This window comes from Heterodontus francisci, chromosome 18, assembly GCF_036365525.1.
Source record: "Heterodontus francisci isolate sHetFra1 chromosome 18, sHetFra1.hap1, whole genome shotgun sequence".
Classification (NCBI taxonomy): domain Eukaryota; kingdom Metazoa; phylum Chordata; class Chondrichthyes; order Heterodontiformes; family Heterodontidae; genus Heterodontus; species Heterodontus francisci.
Window position 1 is genome coordinate 15499717 of NC_090388.1, and position 21827 is coordinate 15521543.

A 21827-nucleotide genomic window follows, 5' to 3' on the forward strand; every position below is an offset into this window, starting at 1 on the left:
GATTTTGAATGTCCCAAGTGGTATTTAAAGATTACATGATACTCTTTAGGATAGCAGATTAATTGTTGGGTCAAAACAGGGGGTACATTTGCCAAGTGCCTTCGGATGTGCTTAATGTCAACACCAGGTGCTCAACCATGCTTTATAAATGCATGTTGTTATTGGATCTGCATCTGGTATTGGAGTAGCAATAGAGGAAGATCTGAGGGGTGGAGAAGGGACATGTGCCCATTAGGGGGCTGCCTGATTATCTATCCATTTACATTGACCAACACAAAATCAGGCAGGGTCTCTTTTGGGCAAACACACCTGTATTTGCAGGGCCCGGGGGTGGGTTGGTCCAGTGTACTCAGTTAAGGACCAGATCAAATCTGCCCTATCGTCTCCTTCTCTTTTCCTCCCTCCCAGTTTAATGTTCTTCCCCATCACATTCCATTAGATACATCCCAATGACTTTCTTCCACATCTATTTTAAAATGCCGTCAGGTACAATTTTCTATGCTGCCATGGATCAATTTACAAATTGTAAATGCAATGTAGCAACTTATTTCCAGAATGGCATGTGCAACATTCTGCTAGTGCTAGTTCAACTCACATTTGTGTAAAGCCTGAGTGTAGAGGTGAGGAGCATTGTCACAGTACATTTTGACTCAAATTAAAGAACACCTATTCCTCTTTGCAGCTTGTGAAAGAAATCAATCTTGCTTGAGAAAACATTGGGTATTCTATCAACACAAAAACAAATACTAAATACATTCTGGAAGCTCACAGTCTGTGGCTGCACGGGTCCTCTTTGAGATAACAAGGGCCATCTCATTCTCAGTAGGCATGGGTCTAAAGACACAATCTGAGTAATTTATCACTGAATGGTGCAACACCAACAATCTCGCAGGAACCATGGAATGTCCGTGTGGCAATATCACACAGGCGGAATAAGGGTTGGGAAGAGAATAGAGGAAGCCTTACTCTGCATTGAACTGTGCTCTACCTGACCCAGGAGCGCTTAATGCCAACACTGCCATCTCAAAACAGAAAATAGTCCACCCCACCCCAACTACAAATCGCTCCCCTTATTCAACATAAAATTTATACACACAAAAAAAAAATTCCAACAATAACACCCCACAAGAGAAGCAGATTCACCAAGTGTGACTAGGTTTAAAAAAAAAATTGTTACCAAGTGCTCGCATCCCCAAGATACAATTTCCTCTTTGTTTATCGGCCCTTTTTGGGGGGGGGGGGGGGGGGGTGTTCATGACCATGCAACAAAATGCCGAATGCTTAGCAGTTAGAAAATGGCATAAGGCAATTTTGTTACTGGACAACAACAATAAAAATGAGCCAGTCACAGTATATCCATAATGATAGCTCTGAGGAAGCTATATTGATAGACCACTCACGAATCTTATTGAGTGATTGAGGCGAATAGCGTGGAGGCATTCAAGGGAAAGCGAGCTAAGCACGAGGGAGAAAGGAGTGGAAGGATACGCTGATGACATTAAATGAAGTAAGATGGGAGGAGGCTCGCGTGCAGCAGAAACACTGGCATGGACAGTTGGGCTGAATGGTCCATTTCTGTGCTATAAATTCTATGAATCCAACTACTGAGCATCCAAATACTTTTGTAAATCCTAAACCTCAAAGTTTGAAAAACTGCTTTGACCCACAAGGTGTTTCACCATTGCCAATCTTATTCCTGAATGCAGCAATTCTTTATTCATGGACCCTCTAACCTCCACAAGTTTCCCGACTGCTCCCAATTTGTCGCTCAACCACTCAGCTCCCCCAATGGCGATTTCCCTGGCTGCCATTTTGCACAGCAGATTTTCAAAGAAATAGACAAGCGATGTACAGAATATAAAGCGCAATCCTTTAAGAAGTGATCTAACGAGCAGCATAGCATTCAGTGAGATAAGGATAGCGAGGGAGATGGATGGGGAGAGGAGCGAAATACAGTGCATGAGCTAAAAAATATTTAAACATTAGATTCTACAATGATAAAAAAATTAATGTAAAAAGATCTCAATCTTCTTACAATGCCAAAGGGTGGCTATATATATATATATATATATTGAACAATTAAAAATCAAGAAGGTTTACCGTAGCACATGGAGCTATTAAAATGTGAGCGTTATAGAATGGCAGACAATGAGACAATATTGATATAACATAAAAATGAGAGCGCGTGACAAAATATAGAGACTGAGAGCAGATAGTAACAAAGGAAACAGCAAATGTCACAGTAATGCACCCTCTATAATAATGGCTGTTGGACAGACACAGTTATACAACACAGACACAAGAATGGATGAAACTGCATTATAATGTGCCTTACCACATCACTAGGATGTACCAAATTGCTTTGCATTGGATTACTTTGGAAGTGCAGCCACTGGAGTGGTGTCTCCTAGCCAATTTCTATCCCTTAACCAACATCACTAACAATATATGGTCATTATCACATTGTTGCTTATGGGAGCTTGCTGTGCGTAAGTTGGCTGCCGCATTTCCTATGTTACAACAGTGAGTATTTTCACTGTTCAGTGTAGTCAGTTGACTGTAAAGTGCTTTGGGATGGCCTCAGGTTATGAAAGATGCTACAGAAATACAAGTTTTTCTTTTACTGAAACTCAAGCACACGATTTTCCAACCATTAATTTGAAAAGCTGGCGTTCCTTGCAGCACACACTGGGATTTCCAATCCACATTGTTGGGGAGTGAGGCAACCTCTCCAGAAATGCAAAGGCAGCAAAATTATCCCTCTAGTACTAGCAAAAGAGGGAAAAGATGCATAAAATCTGAACTTTTCCCCTTCTGTTGCTCTCATAACTCACTAAACTATCTTGGTATCTGTCACATGGATCCTTTCCTTTACCCACTGACCTTCAAGGCATTGTAATATTGACAGAAACTATTAATTCAGATTTGATCTTGTAAACAGTGAGCTGCCGAGACTCAAACAGCTTTTACCGATTAGGATAACTTGCATAATTGACCAGAAACTCAACTGGAACAGTCCACATGCACCGACTACTCGAGCAGGTCAGAGCCTGGGAATTCTGCAAACAGTGACTCACCACCCGACTCCCTAGATTCTCTCTACAACCTACAAGGCACACGTCAGGAACATGATGGAATACTCTCCACTTGCCTGGTTGGGTCAACTCCCAACATCATGAAGCTCAGCACTATCCAGGACAAAGTAGTCCACTTGATTAGCAGCCCATCCACCACCTTAAATTTTTGCTCCCTCCACTGCTGATGCACCATAGCCGGGGTGTCTAACATCTACAGGATGTGCTGCACAAACTCACCAAGGCACCTCCCTAACCTGCAAACTCCAACACCTAGAACGACACGGGCAGCAGGTACATGGGAACACCATCACCTCCAAGTCAGGCACCACCCTGACTAGAATATTTAAGGCTGCTCCTTCATCAGCGCTGGGTCAAAATGCATGAATAAAAAGAAAAATCATGCACAGATTTCCATTGTAGCATTTGCATTTCCCCAGACCCAGGATTACAGCAACAGGAGGACAAATCACATTATCTAACCTATGCAAACACATTTACAGTAAACTTTGATGCAACTTCACTGTGTATTTTAACGCATCAGTTGATTTTAAATGGGCCCCACTGCTCTCTCATGCATCATTAACAAAATCTGGTTGCACCATCTGAGGTTTTGATATTCGTCAAGAAACTGGATAAAAGAAAAGCAAAGCTCTGAATCTTTCAGAACAAGTGAGATCCGAAACTGCCTTCCTGGTTTCCACGCTTTGAAAATGAAGGCTCAGGAATTAAAGCCTCATTAATTTATTTTGATTACATTTTATTCCCTCCTGCACCCACTGAGGGATTGTAGTGATTAGACATTCTGTACGATTGCAGATATGCCACGGAATACAGGCAGCTAAGTAACCACATGATAAATTATTAGTGTCCTTCGAGTCACCAGTAATCTCACTCTGGTGCTAAGACTGCAAAAAGCTTGTGGAACTTCTCATTTGCTCCTGAGCTGCCATTAGTCACGATGTGGAAGTTTCCAGAAATCAGATACTTTTACCCCTCCTTTTTAAATGCCCATAAAATATATTCACCCAAGCTTGTGCACTAAAGGACAATTTACCTACAGTTTGGGGTTCAAAGAAATTTGTGCAGCGAAATATTAAAACGTATTTTATCTTCTTGGAGAGAATGCTAGCAACCAGACACGATGACTGACATTTTCCGCTCGGGTGAAATTGCGGGTAGCAGCCGAACCTCCTGCCTGATTGGACACGTGTTGTAGCCCCCCAGCCCCCTGTCATAGTTTCTAGGATCTGTCCAATTAAAGTTCCACGAGTCAGAAATACCACTGATTCAGAGCTCAGTCGTTTGGGGGAGGGACAGGAACTAGCAAAGCTGCTGCAGGATTTAAAGGGCTGCTGCAGCTAAAAGGGGCAGGCACACAGAATCGTTAAAGCGTAGAAGGAGGCCATTCAGCCCATTGTGTCCGCATCGGCTCTCTGAAAGATCAACTCCCTCAGTTCCATTCCCCTGCCTTCTCCCCATAACCCTGCACATTCTACACAGGAGAAAAAACATTTTTCATCCAGGGCCAAAAAAAAATGCCTGCCAGGTGTGCAGTGCACAAAGAAGTTTAATGACCTCACCAGGTCAGTTAAGGTATACAGGCCAACCATACCTGCAAAAACATTGTGCCATCTGCCATTCCAAAGACCTTCCCTTAGTGGTCAATAAATTACCTCATTCTTGCTTCTACTGAAGGTGACCTCTAAAGTTCACTCTTGGGTAACATCTTTACCTGAAGAAGCACCAGTTTTCTCAGTGCTGCACAGCATGTGCCATCATTTGTTCACTCCCTTGCTCTAAAGCCCAAGTCCAGAGATATTCAGAGTAGAGAACTAGAGTGTGTGCCAAGAGGGAGCACTGGGCGACACACAAGAGAGTACAGGTCAGTAGGAGCTACTGGTGACACACTAGCAGAAAATTATTATTGACCGGGGTGGTGGGGGGGGGGTTGGGGTGTCAGGACATGTTGCCCATTGACGGAGTAGCGTTGAGGATCCATATCTTGCAGGTCCTGCTTGCGAAAGAAGGGTGCTTGCACAGTATCAAACAGACATGCAGGCTCTGCCAGACAATGGTAGATTGAGTGGAGGACTTTCACAGCATTGTTGTTCACTACGGAGAGTGAACCAGCTCCAGAAACATATGTAGCGAGGGTTCCCACCCACACCGCCTGCCCAACTACAGGAGTAGATGTTCCATGGGATGTTCAGATACTGTACAGATCCAGTGTGCCAGGTTGAAGAGGGTCATCTCTTCCTGTCTGGAAAGGATTATGTTGGCTTGCACAGAGTTTCACAGATCCTGTTGACACTATGAGGTCTGCTTTCTGGCACAGCAGTGGCAACGAGGAGGTAGTGCTGAATTGGAACGGGAGAACATTATCAACAGGAGTGGGCCTATTCAGCCCCCTGGACCTGCTCTGCTATTCAATCACATCATTGCTGATGTGCACCCCAACTCCACTTTCCTGCCTTTGCTGCTTATCCCTTGACACCCTTATCTATCTAAAATCTACCAATCTCAATATTGGAAGCTCCAATTGTCCTCCAGCAACCACAGACTTTTGAGGGGGCAAGAGAGTTCCAAATATCCTGAATGGCCGAACTCTAATTTTAAGATTATGTTCCCCTTGTTTTTGATTCCCATACCAGAGGAAATTGTTTCTCAGTATCCACCCAACCGAATACTTTTAATATTATAAACAGCTTAATCAAATCGCCCTTCAATCTCCTATACTCAAGGGAACACAAGACAAGTTTAAGCAACCTGTCCTATAGAATTTAACCCACTAAGCCCTTGGTACTTTTCAAAAAGCTGGCACAGACACAATGGGCGGAATGGCCTTCTTCTATGCTGTAAGATTTTATGATACCTATAAAATGTTAGGAATGGGTGCACACGCTGGTGTTTCTCAGTGATAGGACGTGAGTCCTCCAGCTAGCCCTTTCCAATGCCTGCACATGTGGCCCAAAGGGACAACAGTGGCTCAAAGGATGTGCTAGAGGAGGCCACCTCCATTCCAAGATGTTCCTACTGGAATGAAGCAAGCAGTGCTCCTCCCACATCTCAGCTAATCAGGCAACACCCAGGAGACACACCAGGTAAGGTTCAAGGTACCACAAGTCCCACACACTGGAGTCAAGGGGCAGAACAAAAGAAACTGGCAACAATCACATCAGATGGATTTTTATTTAAGACTGTAGTCGTGCGAAATTTGTTGCGTGCACAGGATTGGCGGCAGGATTAGGAAGTTGTTTTCTTCAAGTCACACTAATTATCTACCAAGGTGAGGCATGGACACGATGGGAAACCTGTCTGCAGATGAAGCTTCCATCTAGTGGGCACAGAGCACCACTTGTGCAGCAGAAAACTGACTTAAGTATTTATTTGAAAGCATAGGCATCCTGCACGCCATTTCCCTCTATTGCGAAGGGTGGGCCATCAGATGTGAAATGGGCATCCAGCATTGTTAGGCAGTGGTCAAAGAACACGAGGGTAAACGTACAGAAGGTCACAGAAGCCATCGTGCAGCCTTACTAGTTCAGCATCCTTTTCATTCTTCCAGATTGGGGAAATTCCCTTTGGGAAAGCCATTGGTGCCAGTAAAGGTGATGGAATGCGTATGAGGAAAATTACAGCAAAGGCACAATGGCTTCTGTGACCTTCTGTACGTTTACCCTCGTGTTCTTTGACCACTGCCTAACAATGCTGGATGCCCATTTCACATCTGATGGCCCACCCTTCGCAATAGAGGGAAATGGCGTGCAGGATGCCTATGCTTTCAAATAAATACTTAAGTCAGTTTTCTGCCTGCACATGGCAGGTGCTTTCTCCAGCTCCTGAGACCAGCAGTGGAAAATGGGGTGGCATCATTGCCGGTTACCACCTGCCCGAATACCATTCCAAAAGACAAACCTACTCCAGTGGAAAAATCCAGGCCACAGTTCAGCCAATTCCTTTCCCTCCCTACTGGTTAGTATCCTTCCATCTACAAAAGATGATGGACACGCAGCAAACAATCCATTTAGGTGGGGTGTCTTCTCTTGCTGCACCTTTGCTGATGGCTGTGAAGGCCAATCCTTGAGAGGCAGGTTCTGCCACAAGTGTTGCACATGAAGCTGCCAAGTGACTCTGTGAGTTGTTGTTTTTGACATTGACGCCTGATGCCAAGCTGCTGTTGCAACTGGTCATCGTGGTAGTCCACACCAATCCACAGGATGTGTCGCCATTTCCCTCTTTTACCAGCTAGTGACTCCCAAGTGCGATAGTCGACATTTAGAGCCTTCATGTCATGCTTGCAAGCATCCTTGAAGTGGAAGTTTGGACACTCCACTGGTCATCTGGCCCCGGCTGCCTCACCATACAGAAGGCCCTTAGGTACTCGACCATCTTCCATTGTGCGGATGTGTCCCATCCACTGATCCCTCACTACTACTCATTACATAAACTTATTTTACACAGTGCACTTTCCTCCCAGTTGTTTCTCCAGTAATTCTGAACTAGTGTAGTGGTGTTTTACATAAAACATAGATCGGTTTGCTTATAAAGAACCAATAAGCAGTGCCTCTATTCCTAAGCAGAGAAGCAGACCACATAGTGTGGCACTGAGAAATGCAGACTAGAAAGGTCATAGAAGATCTCTCACTATGGTTGCAGTAAGGATACAGTTGCTTCAGTGATGCTGCAGTTGGAGGTAACCAAAATTTCACCAGGACTCTCACTTCTGATTAATATATTGTGTGGACAGCAACAACTGGCATTTGTATAACACCTTTAACATAGTAAACCATTTCATGGGAGCATTATCAGATAAACTGTGACACCAAGTCATAAAAAGATATATTAGGGTAGGTGACCAAATGCTCGGGCAAAGAGATTAGTTTTAAGGATTGTCTCAAAGGATGAGGGAGAGCTGCAGAGGCGGAGAGGTTTAGGGAGGGAATTGCAGAACATAATGCCTAGACAACTGAAGGAACAGCCACCAATGGCGGAGTGATGAATCTACACGAGGCCAAAATTGGAGGAATGCAAAATTGTCTGTGTTTTGAGGACAGTATTGGTCGCAGCTGTTATAGGCCCCAGTCTCAGCTACCAAATGCTACTGTCCAAACACCTGTTGCATTCTGGAATGCACTGCTTGAAAGGGTGGTGAAATCAGATTCAACAGAAACTTTCAACAGGGAACGGGACATAAAAGGAAACGTGTAGGGCTATGGGAAAAAAGCAAAAGGAGTTGTTTCATTGGATAGCTCTTCCAAAGAGCTAGGATGGGCATGGTGGGCCAAATGGCCTTCTTCATGTTGTAGGATTTATAGGATGACTTGCCATTTGACTGAGATACCAGCTGCATCAAAACAAGGTTTTTCCATAAAACACTCGAATACTCAATTGGTAATGATCATATTTGATAACAAATGATGAATTTTACCAATTCATTTCAAACTGCACCTGAAAATTAGCTTAATTGTATAATAATTTCTCCCAAACCTCAGAGAGTTTGCCTGGGAAAGCCTATGTGTTGAAAAAAAAAAATTTCAATAAAATATACTTGTCAAGCCGAGTTTCTATATATAAGTTGATTCGACAGATTTCCATTAAAATTGTACTACTGTAATCAGTACCAGCAAAACAGCAGAGAATCTTGGGTGGATTAATGGTAAAAGCAAAGATTGAACTCTTGGAGATCAATCTCGGGTACTGAACAGTAATTCAATATCACTTGTACAATCAACATAATCAAAATGCTGAAGTACCACAAATCAGTGCAACATCCCAGCAACAGTCAAAAGACAAACTTGGATTTATTCATTCTTGTCTCTCTCAGAAATAAGCCAAATCACATCACATACCACAAACGACTTCCAGGCTGCACTTATTTTGTACAGTCGTGTTGGTTTCATGTTAAAATTACAGAGAGAGTCTGGAGTGAGGGCTTGGCTCAACTCCAGAACAATAAAAGGTTACTTGGAGAAGGGGAATCCACAATGGCTAGGCTCCCATTCCGATTTATTGTATGCAAGGTGCGTTCCTTCCGCTGCCTGGACTTGGCTTCCGCGTTCTCCCATCGAAACCTCACGAGGTGCTCGGTACCTTCCTGAATGCACCTGCTCCGCTTTGAGTGGTCGAGGGACAAGGACTCTCATCAGTCAGTGATCTGGATTTCTTCAGGGAGATGCCTTGAGAATGTCCCGAAAGCATTTCCTCCTGTGAGTCCTGCCACAGTGAAGCTCAGAGTAGAGCAGTTGCTTCAGCAGCCTGGTATCAGACATGTGAGTCACGTGGCACACCCAGCGAGGCTGGTTTTAGGTGATTAGCACCTCGATGCTGGGAATGTTGGCTTGGGAGAGGATACAGACATTAGACCGCCTACCATGTGGTATATATTGGTACAGCTTGATGCTGGCTTCAAAGCAGTACCTATGCAGTAATAGCAGTTGGTGGGCCTGAAGTTTGTATAAAGATGTATGATTATGGGTACTGTGCTCTGATTGGAACCTCGCAATGCTCCTTGGGAATGTAGCAAGTTAGACATCACCACCAGGTATCGCTCCATAAAAAAAGGTATAAAGGCTAATGGAATAGGTCATTAGTTGTTAAAAAAAAGACAAAGAACACACTCACTTACTAAAAATATTAATGATGGAAAGTAGGAGTGGGCTGGTCAAGTGGTTATACAAACCTATGCCATAAATTTTCTATGATTCTATGAACACTTAAACAAAGTACGTTATTGCTAACACTATAATGGTTTTCACTCCCCACTTCCCTCTATTTGTAGTCAATTGTCCCCACATGTCCTTCCCGAACCAAAGCCTTTCGCCTGTTTTGATATAGAAGCTGCTTTAGGACTGATGTGCAAGTGGGCAGAGTCATGAGTCTGTCCCCTTCACTAATCTTGCATTGATCCATCTAGCATAACGAAAATGGACGGGTAATGAAACGTTTGACTATTAGTTTGCCGAGGCAGCTGGATTGCCAGAATTCTCCTTACCGTGTACAGCTCGTTGAGAACCTTCATTAAATCCTCGTGCAGCTGGAACCCGATCTCTTTGCTCTGTAATAAGAGGAAGACATTTTTCACTTAGATTGCTGAACACAGAGGTCACTTCACATTGAGAAGAAAATAAATCTGAAATGTATTACAACAAGCAGTTCAACAAAAAAAGTTTTCAAATACAACAGAAAAAAAAGAGCTGAATCAGAAAATATTTAATCACTTTAGAATGGGTTTTGACACAAGCATATTAAAAATGATCCAAATTGATCATATTAGCATATATTATACAGTCAGCACTGCTCGAAAAAGAAATTGTCAATATTCTTATTATCTTGATGGAAATACCACATTTGCAACTACTGAAGCTAAAGGGCATGGACACGTCAAGCAAATAAAGAACGCCCTTTACTCAAACTAATTAGAAGTATTCTTTAAAATTAGAAAACAGATCAGACTGGTTTAATCATTTACATAAAGATGCACCTACACCACATGAACTGCAGAGGTTCTAAGGGCAACAAATGCTGACCTTGCCAGCAACTCCCACATCCAGCGAATGAATAATCCTTTATTTAAAAAAAAACAATTGCAAAAATTCTATCTGGGGAGGTTTGCGAGATTAGAATAGACATTTCAGATAAGGAGGAAGCCATTCGGTGCATCCTATCTGCGTCGCTGCTCACTCCACATTCGAGTAGTCTGCTCTCATCCCATTTCCTCACAGGTTTGCAGCCCTTAAAGAGGCAATGGTGTGAGCAATTCAAAGAGGCAGTCAGTAGTGAAAAAGGAATACAAGTAGAAATGCAAACAGTAAATAAAGGAGTATGCTGTGTAAAGTACACAACCCAATTGAAGGACCCCAATGCATTATTTCAAAGGTGAGCAGAAGAGCCCTCCATGGTGTCCGGCCCAATGGTTAGCCCTCAACCAACATCACTATAACAGATGGTCTGGCGTTATCACATTGTTGTTAATGGGAGCTTGCTGTTCACAAATTGACTGCTGCATTTTCTACATTGAAACAGTGATCACACTTCAAAAGTACTTCATAGAGCCATAGAGTTATACAGCACAGAAACAGGCCCTTCGGCCCATCATGTCTGTGCCAGCCATAAAGCACCTATCTATTCTAACCCCATTTTCCATCACTTGGCCCGTAGCCTTGTATGCTGTGGCATTTCAAGTGCTCATCTAAATACTTAAATGTTGTGAGGGTTCCTGCCTCTACCACCCCTTCAGGCAGTGTGTTCCAGATTCCAACCATCCTCTGGGTGAAATTTTTTTCCTCAAATCTCCTCTAAACCTCCTGCCCCTTACCTTAAATCTATGCCCCCTGGTTATTGAACCCTCCACTGAGGCAAAAAGATTCTTCCTATCTATCCTATCAATGCCCCTCAATTTTGTATACCTCAATCATGTCCCCCCTCAGCCTTCTCTGCTCTAAGGGAAACAACCCTAGCCTTCCCAGTCTCTCTTCATAGCTGAAATGCTCCAGCCCAGGCAACATCCTGGTGAATCTCCTCTGCACCCTCTCCAGCACAATCACATCCTTCCTATAGTGCAGTGACCAGAACTGTACACAGTACTCCAGCTGTGGCCTAACTAGCGTTTTAAACAGCTCCATCATAACCTTCTTGCTCTTATATTCTATGCCTCGGATAATAAAGGCAAGCACCCCGTATGCCTTCCTAACCACCTTATCTACCTATGTACCTATCTATGTGTGGAGCCAGAGGAAATGGGCGAGGTACTAAATGGGTACTTTGCATCAGTATTCACCAAAGAGAAGGACTTGGTGGATGATGAATCTAGGGAAGGGAGTGTAGATAGTCTTGGTCATGTCGTTATCAAAAAGGTGGTGGTGTTGGGCGTCTTGCAAAGCATTAAGGTAAATATGTCCCCAGGGCCTGATGGTATCTGCCCCAGAATACTGAGGGAGGCAAGGGAAGAAATTGCTGGGGCCGTGACAGAAATCTTTGTATCCTCATTGGCTACAGGTGAGGTCCCAGAGGACTGGAGAACAGCCAATATTCTTCCTTTGTTTAAGAAGAGTAGCAAGGATAATCCAGGAAATTATAGGCCGGTGAGCCTTACGTCAGTGGTCGGGAAATTATTAGAGAGGATTCTTCGGGACAGGATTTACTCCCATTTGGAAACAAACAAACTTAATAGCGAGAGGCAGCATAGTTTTGTGAAGGGGAGGTCGTGTCTCACTAATTTGATTGAGTTTTTTGAGGAAGTGACGAAGATGATTGATGAAGGAAGGGCAGTGGATGTTATCTATATGGACCTCAGTAAAGCCTTTGACAAGGTCCCTCATGGCAGACTGGTACAAAAGGTGAAGTCACACGGAATCAGAGGTGAGCTGGCAAGATGGATACAGAACTGGCTCTGTCATAGAAGACAGAAGGTAACAGTGGAAGGGTGCTTTTCTGAATGGAGGGATGTGACTAGTGGTGTTCCGCAGGGATCAGTGCTGGGACTTTTGCTGTTTGTAGTATATATAAATGATTTGGAGGAAAATTTAGCTGGTCTGAATAGTAAGCTTGCGGACGACACAAAGGTTAGTGGAGTTGCGGATACTGATGAGGATTGTCAGAGGATACAGATCGGTTGGAGACTTGGGCGGAGAAATGGCAGATGGAGTTTAATCCGGACAAATGTGAGGCAATGCATTTCGGAAGGTCTAATACAGGCGGGAAGTATACAGTAAATGACAGAACCCTTAGGAGCACTGACAGGCAGAGAGATCTGGGCGTACAGGTCCACAGGTCACTGAAAGTGGCAACGCAGGTGGATAAGGTAGTCAAGAAGGCATACGGCATGCTTGCCTTCATCGGTTGGGGCATAGAGTATAAAAATTGCAAGTCATGATGCAGCTGTACAGAACTTTAGTTAGGCCACACTTAGAATACTGTGTGCAATTCTGGTCGCCACACTACCAGAAGGACGTGGAGGCTTTGGAGAGGGTACAGAAGAGGTTTACCAGAATGTTGCCTGGGCTGGAGGGCATTAGCTATGAGGAAAGGTTGGATAAACTCGGATTGTTTTCACTGGAACGATGGAGGTGGAGGGGTGACATGATAGAGGTTTACAAAGTTATGAGCGGCATGGACAGAGTGGATAGTCAGAAGCTTTTTCCCAGTGTGAAAGAGTCAGTTACTAGGGGACATAGGTTTAAGGTGCGAGGGGCAAAGTTTAGAGGGGATGTGCGAGGCAAGTTCTTTACAGAGGGTGGTGAGTGCCTGGAACTTGCTGCCAGGGGAGATGGTGGAAGCAGGTACCATAATGACATTTAAGAGGCATCTTGACAAATACATGAATAGGATGGGAATAGAGGGATATGGTCCCCGGAAGTGCAGAAGGTTTTAGTTAGGCAGGCATCAAGATCGGCGCAGGCTTGGAGGGCCGAATGGCCTGTTCCTGTGCTGTACTGTTCTTTGTTCTTTGTACCTGTGCTGCTGCCTTCAGTGATCTATAGACAAGTACACTAAGGTCGCTCTGACCCTCTGTACTTCCGAAAGGTCCTACCACCCATTGTATATTCCCTTGCCTTGTTAGTCCTCCCAAATGCATCACCTCACACTTCTCAGGATTAAATTCCATTTGCCACTGCACCGCCCATCTTACCAGCCCATCTATATCAACCTATAATCTAAGACTTTCCTCCTCACTATTTACCACACCACCAATTTTCGTGTCATCTGCAAACGTACTGACCATATCTCCTATAATCACATGTAAATCATTAATGTACACTACAAACAGCAAGGGTCCCAGTGCCGATCCCTGCAGTACACCACTGGTCACAGGCCTCCACTTGCAAAAACAACCCTCGGCCATCACCCTCTGCCTCCTGCCACTAAGCCAATTTTGGATCCAATTTGCCAAATTGCCCTGGATCCCATGGGCTCTTAGCTTCTTAACAAATCTCCCATGCAGGACCTTATCAAAAGCCTTACTGAAGTCCATGTTAACTACATCAACTGCCTTACCCTCATCTACACATCTAGCCATCTCCTCAAAAAATTCAATCAAGTTTGTTGGACATGATCTCCCCCTAAACAAAGCCATGCTGACTATCCTTGATTAATCCCTGCCTCTCCAAGTGGAGATTAATCCTGCCCCTCAGAATTTTTTCCAATAGTTTCCTTACATCTGATGTTAGACTCACTGGCCTGTAATTACCTGGTTTGTCCCTGCTACCCATCTTGAATAATGGTCCCACATTTGTTGTCCTCCAGTCCTCTGGTGCCTCTCCTGTGGCCAGAGAGGATTTGAAAATGTGTCAGAGCCCCTACCATCTCCTCCCTTGCCTCACATAACAGCTTGGGTTACATCTCATCTGGGCCTGGGGATTTATCCACTTTTAAGCCCGCTAAAACAGCTAATACTTCCTCCCTTTCAATGCTAATTAGTTCATGTATATCACAATCCCCCTCCCTGATCTGTACACCTACATCGTCCCTCTCCATAGTGAACACAGATGAAAAGTAATCATTTAAAACCTAACCTATGTCCTCTGGCTCCACACACAGATTGCCACTTTAGTCCCTAATGGGCCCCACTCTTTCCCTGGTTATCCTCGTGCCCTTAATATACTTATAAAACACCTTGGGATTTTCCTTTATCTTGCCTGCCAGTGTTTTTTCATGACCCCTCTTCGCTCTCCTAATTATTATTTTTTTTTTTAAGTACCCCCGTACACTTTCTATACTCCTCTAGGACCTCCGCTGTTTTCAGCACTCTGAAACTGCCATAATCCTCTTTTTTTTTTTTTTACTGATCCAATCCTCTATAGCCCTTGACATCCAGGGTTCCCTGGACTTGTTAGTCCTACCCTTCACCTTAATGGGTACATGTTGATTCTGAACTCTCACTATTTTCTCTTTGAATGACTCCCACTGGTCTAATGTAGGCTTTTCTACAAGTAGCTGCTTCCAGTCCACTTTGGCCAGATCCTGTTTTATCATACTGAAATCGGCCTTCCCCCAATTTTATTTCTGCTCCATCTTTGTCCTATTCCACAACTACCTTAAATCTTAGAGTTATGTTCACTATCCCCAAAATGCTCCTCCAATGACACTTGTACCACTTGTCTGGCTTCATTCCCTAGGATTAGGTCCAGTGCTGCCCCTTCTCTTGTAGGACTTTCTACGTACTGGCTTAAAAAGCACTCCTGTATGCATTTTAAGAATTCCGTCCTCTTTAAGCCTTTTGCACTAAGACTATCCCAGTTAATACTGGGGAAGTTGAAACCCCCTACTATTATTTTTACACCTCTCTGAGATTTGCCTACATATCTTCTCCTCTATCTCTCCCTGACTCTTTGGAGGCCTGTAGTACACTCCCAGCCAAGTGATTGCCCCCTTTTTGTTTTTAGGTTCTACCCATATGGCCTCATTTGAGGAACCTTCTAAGGTATCATCCCTCCTTACGGCAGTAATTGACTCCTTGATCAACAGTGCAATGCCACCTCCTCTTTTACACCCTCACCTGTCACGCCTGAAGATTTTATACCCTGGAATATTGAACTGCCAGTCCTGCCCTTCCCTCAACCATGTCTCTGTGATAGCAATAATATCATATTTCCATGTGTTGATCAATGCCCTCAATTCATCTGCCTTACTAGTAAGACTCCTTGACTGTCAAGTGCTTCAAGGGACTGTCAAGGGTCATCATGACAGCCGCTATATAAATGCAAGTCTTTCTTTCAAGGAGTAAATTTTCAAGGATATTTTGGCAGTGGAACCCTTGCTTATACAGGTGCATATTGGAAAGCAGCATGCCCACTGATATTCCTCAGACACCACTGTATCTTTAAAGGGAAAGATCGATAAGCATTTGAAGCAGATGATGATGAGGGAGAACGTCAGTGGGATTAGTTTTCGACTGCTGACATAGATATGATGGGCTGAATGGCCTCTTTTAGTGCTGTAAACTTGCCTGGTTCTATGATTTTCCAAGATATGTTGAGAACAGGCAAAGGCTCCCTCCTGCTGGTGCGGTCTTGGAGAATTACCCCAAAGACATGGTACGTACTTAACTTAGAACTTTATTTTTCACTTGTCAAGTTGGGAGATTCAATCTTTAAGTTGTAGAAAAATGTGTCACTGATACAAGAAAGTATCAATCCCTGGAAACACATACTGCACAGGAGGCTTAGAGACAAGCGTGAGACCCCCAAGAAAACAAACAAGCCACATGATGGGGGACACACAACACCACGAGCAAATAAAGCAGGAGCAACTCACAACTAAGAACCAGAAGAAAAAAACTACTCGGATGTGATTTTGATCTTTACAGATTTTAAATATAAACACACAGCCTGTGCCATATTTGAAAATAACCCAATGCTTGATGATAGGAAGTGCTTGTAAGGTTTGGTTAAATCTGATAAAACTATTGAATTATTTGTCTGACTTAACTCCTTGGATGTGCAATGGGCCAAATTACAGACTGAAAACTTACTTACACCTTTATGGAATGCAATGAAATGGTCACCTGAAGCAATACATGTTCCGAACAGATTTCCTCCTGCCTCACAAGATGCCAAGTTGGGGTGGAGTTTAGAAAATATTTCCTTATGCAACAATATAAAAATGGGTTTATCAACCGGAGGTCCACAGCCCCCTAGGGGTCCCACAAAAATAAACAGAGAATCTGTCGAAAAAAATGCAACTTGTACTTATAAAGTAACTGCTTACTACCCAGAAGAAATACCTACATTTGTCTGAGTCAGTTTGCCTACCAAATCAAAGTCACTGCAAGTGGAATGTGATTCATTCGGTGAAACATTTTGAAAACATCTCGACAACTTGAAAAGGCATTTAATGCCATTGAAGACGCCTAAACGAGTTCAGTGGATGGCAACTATCATGCGACCAATCAGCTATGGTGGAGGGAGGTGACGGTACTGGCTATGAGGGTGATGTAGTCTGATGTAGTTTCCTAGAAGCGCCTCTGCCTCGTGGTGACATGAAACATTACTTCAGTGTTAGTATTTGAGCAATTTAAAACATTAAAAACAAGTGCACTTTAATTGGGGAGAGAAGCCATGTGACGCTCGGTTTGAATGCTGGTGTGGGAATTGAGAATGGTTGTTCAGCATAAGTTTCACATTAAGTAATACAAAAATAAATAGTAAATGTTTAATTGTATAACTAGTTTTTATATAGAAAAAATACATGTATTTTAGTAGGGGAGGGGGTCTGTGGAATTTTTATAACATGGGTGGGGGACTCAGAAGCAAAGAGTTTGAGAACCCCTTATGTAAAGACACTGAATATATTATCATCATTGTGACTACATGTGGATTATTTTGTTTCAGGAGTTACTAGGCCAGTAGGTTAGCAGACGCTCCTTTTACCACTAAGTACATATGCAGCCCAGACTGATGGAAAGTCTATCACAACAGCTTCCAAGGTTGCTTTGTGAATTAAGAAACCGCCCGACGTAAATCGTTGGCTCATTCAGAGAGGTCTGAAGGATAGACGATGTATGAAAAGAAAAATATTCGCACAGCTTTGGCAGTCAACGGAGCTCTTTGAAAGTTGGACGTTAAAGTACAAGGTCAGCATGAAGAGGTATCTTTAGTCTGCATCTCACCTTAAAGTACTTGATAGCTTCACCCAGTCGCTCAGAATAGAAACACTTTCTATCCTAACACTGATATCTTTGCCTCGATTACATTGTACTTACAGGACAGAAACAGGCCATTCAGCCCAACTGGTCCATGTTGCAGTGAAATTTACACGAGCTTCCTCCCTCCCCTCTTCAGCTAATCCCATCAACATATCCTTCTTGTTCCTTTCTCCTTCATGTGTTTATCTAACCTCGCCTTAAATGCCTCAATGCCAGTCACCTCAATTATTCCTTGTGATGCCGAGTTCTACATTCTGACCACTCACTGGGTGGAGAAGTTTCTTCTGAATTTCCTATTAGATTTATTAGCAATTATCTTATATTTATGGCAGCTAGTTTTGGCCTCCTGTGGAAACAGCTTCTTTACGTCTACCCCATCAAACCCTTTCATAGTCTCAAAGGCTGCAAAGATTCACAAACATTTAAAGTACATATATTAAAAAGGATTACAAAAGTCAGATTGCACTCAAACAGAAACAGAAGATGCTGGCAATAAGCAGCATGTCAGTTAGCATTCGTAAATGGTAGACAGATTCTTGATGAGCAAGGGAGTTTGGGGGTAGGCGGGAATGTGTAGTTGAGGTTACAATCAGATCAGCCATGATCTTGTTGAACGACTGAGCAGACTCGAGGGCCTACTCCTGCTTCTAATTCTTATGTTTGTATGGATGTAAAGAGAAGAGACAGGTTATAGTGTTTCAGGTGAAGTGGTCAGATATCAGACGGTCTGATGGAGGAATATCTCCAAAACGTGACAACCTGCCTTTTCCTTCTTTATTAGACTTATGCATATTCTGCCAGTTTTACACGCACACTTTGTCAGAACAGTTCCATACTTGCATTCTTTGACTCTTGGGCAGGCTCTTTTTGTCCTGCATTTCAGAAACCAAAGAGGTACCAGTCCTTAAATAGGGCATGAAAAGGTTAGTGAAATCTGCTGCTTGAATGGCCTGGTTCTGCCACCAGATTATTGCTCAGCTCTCCATCAGGGTTCATAATGGCAGAGCAGGCTCGATGGGCTGAATGGCCTACTCCTGCTCCTATGTTCTTATTTTTACCAGCTCTGCCTTTCTCTAAATACGTACTCAAACACTGTAACGGGGTAGAACATTGCAGTTTTTGCAAAAGGTGCATTTGAATCCTCCACTACGTTTCCTCACACCAGTGGCTCAATGCCTTCAGCTGCCTCGGCCCCAAGATCTGGAAATTGCTTCCCTATACCTCTCTGCCTCGGTACCTCTCTCTTTCCACCTTTAAGTTGCTCCTGAAAACCTACTTCTGGTAACCTGTAGCTCCTTGTATGGCTCGGTGTCAAATTTTTGTCCGACACTGCTGTGTGTTAACGGTGTATCAATTGTTTAGTGATATGCAGGCGGAGGGTAATAATTGGGGACTTACTTGGGCACTGATAAGGAGAATCTTACTGAGATTGGTGGAGGGTTTACGTGAGGAGCTACAATGTTTGTAATCCTTCGACTCTGTACAATAAATGTGAAACTGAGTAAAGATGGGCTCCAGCATCATCCTTCCACAAGGGGCTTTCTAGAATTTACATGGTTGCAGAGAATGGTTGCCTAAAGCTGAAAGTTGGAAACTAGGATTTGTTTTTTTTTTTAAACATAGAAAACAAAAATCTCAGTGGCTGTTGTGGAAAATATGGCAGAAAGCAAGTGTAAATTGTTAGGGTATGATTACCCTCCGACGTTCTTGGAGTCTGAACCATATGACCAGTGGAAGAATGAAATGGACACGTGTATACAGGTTATGTCCCTAACAAAGAGAAAACAAGATATGACCTTGCCATTGTCACTTCCAAAAGTAAATTCAGAAGTGTTTTGTGAACTAGATTCTTGTCAGTTGGATACAGGAGGAGGATTGGATCTTCCGTTAGAATTCCTGTATGAAATTTACAAGATGACCTATTGAATGCATGAGGCATGGTCAGACTTTGATAGATTTTAAAAAACAGATGGTTATTCAATGGAGGAATAGATAATGGACTTTAACAGACTATGTAATTCAATTTGGAGATCCCAGGTTCAGTGCTAGCATTTAAATTGCTAGATTGTGCTAGGGTGTTGCATTTGGACAGGCTCCTGGTTCTAACTGGGGTTCAGCTCTCAGAAAAAAAACTCCGTTAGATCAGATGTCTGCTGCCTTAAAGAAATTCCCAGGCAAACAGTCATTTCCTGCAGCCCTGTTGGAACAAACAGGGAATTCTGCAGTGACACAAAGAATGGAGGACTCAATGTTTACTGGATGTTGAAATGGTCCTGATGCTGAACATAGGAATAAGTACAATGGAAGAGTTAAAGACACAGAGGAATGAGGATAAAAGCACCTTTAGTAGGTCTATTATAGTGGAAGACAGAATTGGAACAGCAATCATAGACGAATGAATCCCAGGAATATCCACGGAACAGTTAAATCGGTGCTTCAGGTGTGACTCAAAGTATCATTATACAACGAATTGCCCAAAGTGGAGGGGCAAAGTCTTCGAAATAACACACGACACAGAAAATTCTGAGGCAGAAAAGGAAGATAATGATGAATCTGAATGAATTGTACTAGTCACAAAGTGTTTTAGTCCTGTGATGAATGTATTCGTTGCAGTTTCATTCAACTGTGCTGTATTAGATAGTATTTGCATATCAACAGTCTGCGGAATAGATTGGTTACAATGTTATCTAGATTCACTCAGTAATGAGGATCGACACAAGGTTGAGGAGTATAAAAGTACTACCAGCTTTAGGTTTGGTGATAACAACACATTGAAGTCACTGAAGAGAGTAGTAATTCCATGTAAAATAGCTGGGGTAAGCCACTTTATCAGTACTGATGTAGCCTCTAGTGAGATACTTATTCAGTTGAGTAAACCTTCATTAAAAAAGGCACAAATGAAAATTGATATCGATCATGATAAGGCAATTGTTTTTGGAAAGCCAGTGAATTTCCAGTTTACCCAGTCAGGGCATTATAGAAACACAGAAACATAGAAAATAGGAGCAGGAGTAGGCCATTCGGCCCTTTGAGCCTGCTCCACCATTCATTATGATCATGGCTGATCATCCAACTCAGTAACCTGTTCCCGCTTTTGCCCCATACCCTTTGATCCCTTTAGACTCGCGAGCTATATCTAACTCCTTCTTGAAAACATACAATGTTTTGGCCTCAACTGCTTTCTGTGGTAGTGAATTCCACAGGCTCACCACTCTCTGGGTGAAAAAATTTCTCCTCATCTCAATCCTGAAAGGTTTACCCAGTATCCTTAGACTATGACCCCTGGTTCTGGACTCCCCCACCATTGAGAACATCCTTCCTGCATCTACCCTATCAAGTCCTGTTAGAATTTTATAGGTTTCTACGAGATCCCCCCTCACTCTTTTGAACGCCAGCCAATATAATCCTAACCGACTCAATCTCTCCTCATACGTCAGTCCCGCTATCCCAGGAATCAGTCTGGTAAACCTTCGCTGCACTCCCTCCATAGCAAGAACATCCTTCCTCAGATAAGGAGACCAAAACTGCACACAATATTCCAGGTGTGACCTCACCAAGGCCCTGTATAATTGCAGCAAGACATCCCTGCTCCTGTACTCGAATCCTCTCGCTATGAAGGCCAACATACCATTTGCCTTTTTTTTTTTAAAACCACCTGTTGCACCTGCATGCTTACCTTCAGCGACTGATGTACGAGAAGACCCAGGTCTCGCTGCATATTCCCCTGAATCAGTTTAGAGCAGTTCAGATAATCTGCCTTCCTGTTTTTGCTACCAAAGTGTATAACCTCACATTTATCCACGTTATACTGCATCTGCCATGCATTTGCCCACTCACTCAACTTGTCCAAACCACCCTGAACCCTCTTTGCATCCTCCTCACAACTCACCCTCCCACCCAGTTTTGTGTCAACTGCAAATTTGGAGATATTACATTTAGTTCCCTCATCTAAATCATTAATATATATTGTGAATAGCTGGGGTCCTAGCACCGATCCCTGCGGTACTCCACTAGTCATTGCCTGCCATTCAGAAAAAGACCTAATTATCCATACTCTTTGTTTCCTGTCCGCCAACCAATTTTCTATCCATCGCAATACACTACCCCCA

General features: G+C 43.2%; 1 protein-coding gene across 4 annotated transcripts in view; it reads right to left on the reverse strand.

Annotated features, from left to right (window-relative positions):
• Positions 1–21827, reverse strand: part of LOC137379474 (SLIT-ROBO Rho GTPase-activating protein 1) — a 278218-nt gene that overhangs the window by 103655 nt on the left and 152736 nt on the right. For all 4 annotated transcript variants that reach the window (XM_068050344.1, XM_068050343.1, XM_068050345.1 and 1 more), the window contains exon 4: positions 10069–10131. In XM_068050344.1, the coding sequence (XP_067906445.1) occupies positions 10069–10131 (63 nt within the window). The remainder of the gene's footprint in view (positions 1–10068; positions 10132–21827) is intronic.